This window comes from Pinus tabuliformis, chromosome 6, assembly GCF_031772625.1.
Source record: "Pinus tabuliformis cultivar Carrire ecotype Pingquan chromosome 6, CPIR1, whole genome shotgun sequence".
In the NCBI taxonomy this organism is placed as follows: Eukaryota; Viridiplantae; Streptophyta; class Pinopsida; order Pinales; family Pinaceae; genus Pinus; species Pinus tabuliformis.
The window spans coordinates 813,122,906-813,130,156 of record NC_142292.1 but is presented as its reverse complement, the minus strand read 5'-3'; the positions used below and the strand labels follow the sequence as shown (position 1 = coordinate 813,130,156).

At 42.6% G+C, this 7,251-nt stretch overlaps 1 protein-coding gene across 1 annotated transcript; it reads left to right on the top strand.

Moving 5' to 3' along the window:
- The first annotated feature begins 438 nt into the window (after positions 1–438).
- Positions 439–1,434, top strand: LOC149261284 (uncharacterized). Its single transcript, XM_089368403.1, has one exon. It carries the CDS (start codon positions 439–441, stop codon positions 1,432–1,434), a length of 996 nt encoding a protein of 331 aa, XP_089224529.1.
- The last annotated feature ends 5,817 nt before the right edge of the window (positions 1,435–7,251 follow it).

Sequence of the window (7,251 nt, the reverse complement as noted above, 5' to 3'; positions counted from 1 at the left end):
TTCAGATAAAAGCACAAAGCCCACTTGGTCCTATCAAGTAATGGAGGAAGATAATATGCATACCGACCATACAAAGGTATCAGAAACAACAGAAGGAATAGGCGAAATACAACATATGGAAGAAGAACAGGACAACATAGATATTGGGGATTTGGACATCCAGGGACTGGAACAGGCATGCGACGCACAGATGTATGATAAAATTCCCGAGAGGCAGTTGGAGAATCTGGAAGCAATCCTATCCATAGCTCAAAGACAAAAATCACTGGGTATTCAAACAGGAAGTCCCTGGGACGGGAAAAACATCAGCAAAGAGTTCAAAAAACGAGGAAGGAAAATGGACCTCCAGCGCACCATACGCATTGGGGAAATGCTAGTGGAGTCAGGGAGGTATTCCAAGCTCACGAAGTACTACGAATCTCTCCCTAACCTTCAATCATGAAGCTCATCTCTTGGAACATCAGAGGGCTCAATAGCCCTGGGAAATGCAGATTAATCAAAAATATGATAAAGCAAGAAAAACCACAAATACTCTTTCTGCAGGAAACCAAATGCAATTCCATCTCTCTTGATAGAATAGCAGCAAAAGCTTGGCCTGGTAGTCAAGTTGCAGTAGTAGATGCATCCGGCGCCTCCGGAGGCTTAGCAATTATATGGGATGCTCGTACCATTGAGCTCAATAATATACATGCTAACAAGAATTTCCTTCAAGCGACATTCCATATCACAGGAATCAATATTCACGGGCTATTAACTAATGTATATTTTCCCCAGGAGACTGGGAATAAAATCGAACTCCTGAACACACTCTCCGTGATCAATGCAGCTAGGGCTCATCCATTATGGATAAATGGGGGGGACTTCAATATGATCACCAAGATGGAAGAAAAGCGAGGAGGAAGGAACAATCTGGATACGAAGAGCAACAATTTCAAAGAATACATTCAAGGAAATTGGCTTATCGACATGCCATTCAATAATGGACTTCACACCTGGAATAACAAAAGAACTGGAACCCAACAAATTGTGTCTCGCCTGGACAGATTCCTAATCTCAGACAACGCAATCCATTTGGGAGGCGACCTCTCAGCTTCAATACTACCGTTCTCCAGTTCAGACCACTGGCCAATCTCCCTTCAATGGTCTCGACCAGGCAATACAAGTCGTAAGCCTTTCTGCTTCGAGGCTTTTTGGATGACTCATCCGGATTTTAAAAATTTGGTCACTTCGGAATGGACCAACTATAATCCGCCAAAGGGTACAAAAATGCTGCAATTCCAACAGAAGCTTAAACACCTCAAAAGTAGAATAAAGCAATGGAATCACTCCATGTTCGGCAACATATTCCAGGCTCAGGCAGCACTAGATCAAGACATGAAGCAGTTACAGCAATGGATTATCACAGAGGGTAGAACAGAGGAATATGTGAAATAGGAAAGGGCTCTTGAAGCACAAATCTCAGAAAGGGCCAAACAGGAGGAATTGCTCTGGAGGCAAAAATCTCGTATCAGGTGGCTAAAAGAAGGGGAAAAAACACAAAATTCTTTCATCGAACGACTATCCAGCGCAGAATGAACAATAACATTACCCACATACAAACTGAGCAGGGGACAAGAGTGGAAAACCATGAAGACATTGAACTAGAACTACTCAACTACTTTAAGCAAGCCCATCAAGAACCACAGGGTAACAGAATGCAAGCAATAGATAAAATTACAAGGAATATACCAAAAGTCATTACAGAGGAGCACAATCAACTTCTACTCAAGCCAATCGACTTACAGGAGGTGGAAAATGCAGTGCATCAGCTGAAAGAGGGAAAGGCACCAGGTCCTGATGGGTTCACTTCCAACTTCTTTCATAATTTTTGGGACCTAATTAAAATGGATGTCTGGCAGGTTGTGGAGGAATCAAGATCTATGTGATGGATGCTGCCAGCTATGAATGCCACATTCATAGCGTTGATACCAAAAGAGGCTCAGTCTAATACCCCAGACAAATTTCGGCCCATTGCCCTATGCAACGTCATCTACAAGATCGTTTCAAAAATTGTAGCAACAAGACTCAAGCCGCTATTACCATTTCTCGTATCACCGGAGCAGTCGGGATATGTAGAAGGCCGGCAGATCACAGATGGAATAATCCTTACTCATGAAATCATTCATTCTCTGAAAAGCTCCAGGAAATCAGGTATGCTCCTCAAAATCGACCTCTCAAAAGCCTTTGACAGCTTAAGCTGGGTCTACATTCAGAAAATCCTTATCGCTTTTGGCTTCTCCTTAACTTGGACATGCTAGGTTATGAGTCTCATTTCTTCCTCTTTCTTCTCAATCTTGATCAATGGAATTCCATCCTCTCCTTTTCAGCCTTCTCGGGGAATCAGACAGGGAGACCCGCTTTCCCCTTTCCTCTTTGTGATAATGGCGGAAGGTCTAGGATGCTGTATTAAAGATGCTCTATCTTCCCGGAAACTCAAAGGTCTGACTTTTCCAAACTCTCCTACCTTCACCCACCAGCAATTTGTGGATGACAATATGCTTTTCGGTCACCCTTCAGTTCAGGAAGCTCGTCAATTCAAATCATTATTGTCTGATTTTTCAGAAGCTTCGGGAGCAAAAATAAATAAAGTCAAGTCCCAGATATTCTTTTTTCATACGCCCGCTGTCACCCAAGCAACTATAGCTCGAATCCTTGGGTTCTCAATAGCCTCTCTTCCCTCCAAGTACCTAGGAGCTCCTTTGACTGATGCAGCTTTGAAACATTCCTCATGGAGGATGCTCTTAGAAAAATTGGAGGCACGCCTATCTTCCTGGACTCATAGATCCCTCAACTTAGCTAGTCGTCTCATCCTGATCAAGGCAGTTCTCCAATCCATGCCGTTGTACCTTTTCTCTATCCTTGTTGCACCCAAATGGGTTCTCAAAGAAATCAAATGTCTACAGAGATCCTTCCTGTGGGGTAATACTGCTCAAAAACACAAATGGGCTTTGGTCAAATGGGAAACTGTCTGCCTTCCAAAATCTGCAGGAGGAACGGGTCTGTGCGATCCCTACCAAAGCAACGTGGTAATGGGAGCTCGCATTTGGTGGAAGTGGCTCACTGTACCATCCACCCCTTGGGCCAGGCTTTGGAATTCCAAGTATGCCAACAGTCGACCAACAGAAGAATTAATCCGAATTTCAGAAGTCAGGACAGGATCACTAATATGGAATGCAGCCAAGCAACATAGACTCTTAATACAGCAACATAGCTTCTGGGAAGTTAAAAATGGAAATACAGCAAGGTTTTGGGAGGACTCATGGCAGCAACAACCCAAATTAAAGGACTTACTACTACCCCATCAAATCCCAGAACAGATCCTGCAATTGTCAAGCACAGTCAAGCATTTCTGGCTCCCATCCACCATGCAGGGAAACAGGCAATGGAACAGTGTGGATAGCATATTAAGCCAAGGAATGGAATTAGCAAAGAATACTCTAGGAACATAACTAATAAAGAGAAGAATACAATATTCAGAGGAGATGGATGTGCTTAGGTGGGGATATGAAGAGAAAGGCACCTACTCTACAAAGGAGGCTTATCACATCATCATGCAGGAGCACATTGTTAAGGACCCTCTTTGGAAGAGAATATGGGACCCCAAATTTTGGCCGAAAATCTCCACCTTTCTATGGCTTTTATGTCACAATAGAATCCTAACATGGGACAACCTCAGGAAGAGGAGCTTCCATGGTCCCTCCTACTGCCCCAACTGTAAGAAAGAGGAGGAGACCACTCAGCACATTATGCACTCCTACCCACTAGCGCACAAACTTTGGGAAAAGATCAGCTCCACGTGTCAAAAGGATGGGAGAACTTCAGGAGATATTATCGATACCATTCGAAACTAGGATCGGACTCTGTTCAAAAGCAAGCTTCTAAACTCCCTATGGAAGCTAATATCGGGATTTCTTATGTGGACAATATGGAAGGAGAGAAATCAACACATCTTCAAAAATCAATCTATGCCTGAGGAATCCCTATGGATCACAATATGTCAAAACATAAGGGAGACCTTACTTCTACAAACTTGGTATGAGGAGGACTTCCCCTCAACCCCACAGGAGCAAACCATATGGACAAACTGGAATATACAGTGGAATCAAGCACTGATAATCAAGGAAAAAACTCAAGTTAAAAAAATCATACCGGATAAATGGATACCTCCTCCCCGTCATATGTTCCAACTAAATTTTGACGGTGCCTCTAAAGGGAATCCAGGTAAGGCTGGATTTGGGGGAATAATCAGAAATCATGTAGGTATACCATGCCTAATCTTCCTAGGCTCAATTGGGTGGGATACCAACAACTCTACAGAATTAGAAGGATTATGGCAGGGCCTTATCCTAGCTCATAATCATGGACTCTTTCCACTTGTTATAGAAGGAGACTTGCAGATACTTATCAGCATGGTCACCAAAATCCTGCAAGGAACCTCCTCAAGTAAGGTAAGCAACAGCTGGAGGCTAGCAAGTCGATTACATCTAATTGAAACTTGGCTCTCCACCCACAAGGCAATCAATCTCAAGCATATTCGACGGGAAGGGAACAAAGTAGCAGACTTACTGGCGAACATAGGAGTTGAAAGTGGAAAGGCTCTACATACAGATTCTCTCTCTTTGCTAGCCAGTGAACAACAGATCCGGGAGTATAAGGATCTGGTCAAAAGAGAAATGATCTAGGAGAAAGAAACGCACCCGGATGTGGGTGTTTTCCAAGAGCATTAATGGGCTCATTTAGTAATGCCGGCGCAAGGACCAGCCAAGTGATGAATTAGGCCCGGATCAAGGCTCACAGTAGTTGAAATCTGTCTAGGATGCAAATGGCAATAAATGGCTGATCAGGCTGAAAGATGGATACAATCGATATGAGAATGGCGCCTCCTATTCCCATTGTTCGTCTCCCAATCTGTAGCTCTTGTCTGCTCCAGGCAAAGTTGGAAGGTAGCAGAACAGCTACTGGAAAACGATGTTGGCACCTTAGTTGCATCGATTTGGGAAATGGCCTCCATTTCTCCCACTCCATGCTCTGCCCTATAAATCCTGCTCAGAAGCCCTGTTTCTACAATCAATCCCCCTCCCCTACTGATTATCCCGCTGATTTGCTCTCGGTCCTCACCAGGATGGTAAGGGAATGCATGAGGAGTCGATATGGAGGCTCTCGGGGAGGCAGAGCGAGACCTCATACTGCGCAGAGCTCGGCTCCCCCTTCCCCTCCTCAGAACCAGGAAGATGAGCCTCAGCCCAGACCTCAGCTCAGACACTATTCCTACGCGCGCAGCAGGCGGGGGCGTGGGATGGCATCAAGGGATCCGCACAGAGATGTTGGGCTCCATTCTATTATTTCCCAGCAGAGTCCTGGCTCTGCCTCTCACGCTACCCATTTCAGGTTCCATAGCCATCTAAACAAACCTACTATCACTGCCAAGGTGACCATCGTCTTCACTGAAGAAGAAATGCTAGATAGTGATCAAGTGACAAGCTCTGAGGAGCATTCTCAGGAAATGAGAGCCCAGGATATGAGAGGAAGTCAGGAGAAAAATTCAAAGGATGTTAGCTAGGGAATCAGGCATAGCAGAATGTATGGTGACGATGAGCATGCAGACGAATTTCAATGGGCGGGTGGTAGCTCTACAGGTGTGGCTTTAATGGTGGAGTGTGCTGGTAGCTCAAGAGGCACCCAACAGATAGAGGGGCCTACAGGTGATGCTAGAAGAGTGACGTGGAGTAAAAGGAAGATGATTGGGAACAATATGTGTGTCCCATGGTCGAGGAAGCTCCGGAGGAGGAGCAAAAAAACTGATGCCTTTTGGCAAATGCAGCCACCCATGAACCAAATTGGCTTCAGGAAGATCACGGGTTGGTCTAGTCGCTTGATATTTTTGCGTATGTTTAGCAGTACAGTAGTTTTGTTGGTTTGCTGTCATGTCCACTGTAGCTGAGTTGCACCTTCTTGCTGTGTCACAAGGTTGAATTTTGGTGTCTGTTGATGTCATTACAGAGTCATCTGGTAACTGTTTTGTAATCTCATGCTAGTTTCCCCAATATGGGGCAGTATCAACTATTTCGATGAAACCTAGAAACAGAGTTTGAGGCCGGGCCTCGATGTAATTATATTTTTGATTTTTAATAGAATTAGTCTTACTTAGAAAAAAAACAATCCCACAACACACATAAATCTATTAAAACAAAGTCACACAATAAAAAACATTAAAAACATTAATTCAAGGATTGTTTTGGAATCTAATCACCTTTACATTTTATAAGACCCGAATGAATGAATAATTCATTCAAGTCTTATGAAATTTATTTAGAATTTAGGTTAACAAGTACTTGGCTAATACATGCAATGTTGGATAACAATTTTCTTCTTTGACAGGCTTTCAGTAGACTGAAAGACAAGGCCATTCTACAAACAACTCAACAACTTCTTTTTAGACCTATCCAAAGCCTTTAATGAGAGGCATGTGTAATACATGCAATGATGTCTCATGCATAGGACGATGCATGTCATATATTAATGGCAATTACAATTTCATTAATCAACTATTATATGAGTGTTAATTTAATTAAAGATTAATCACTACTCATTTGAACATATGGTCCCACATCTTTACCACTTGTCTATCCTATTATAAGCCCAACATGTATGTGAAATTTTAGCTAGTTCTCATTTGATGGACAAAGGAGCTGGTAATGGTGGATGAATAATCTATGAATGCAACTCCAATTGATGGAAAATTGTGGTAATATGCTCCATATGGTGGGTAGTCTCTACCCATTGTTATCCATTAAAATACCTCCTCATCATCTTAGAGGATATTACTGTGCTTTTGGTTGAAATACTCCCCTTTACACCCCTTTTTTCTAGCCTATTTAAGGCTATAACACAATTTATGTACCATGAGGGCAACATTATCCTAGTCTATAACACCTTGTTTATTCATTCAACTTATGTTACCAAATTATCACTAATTCTAAAAAAAAAATCCCAAGTTAACTCACTTGGACACTCTTATTCACTTAAGGAAACTCATATGGTGGAATGTGATCACTTTATCCTCATCTACAATGTTTTCCTAAATAAATAAAGCTATTAAAAGTGGATGAAAGCATTAAAGATCTTAAAAGTGGATAAAAGAATACAAAGGTGGGAAAAAACCACAGAGCCATTTGTATGAGGAAATAACATCCACAACAAAGATTTTCCCAA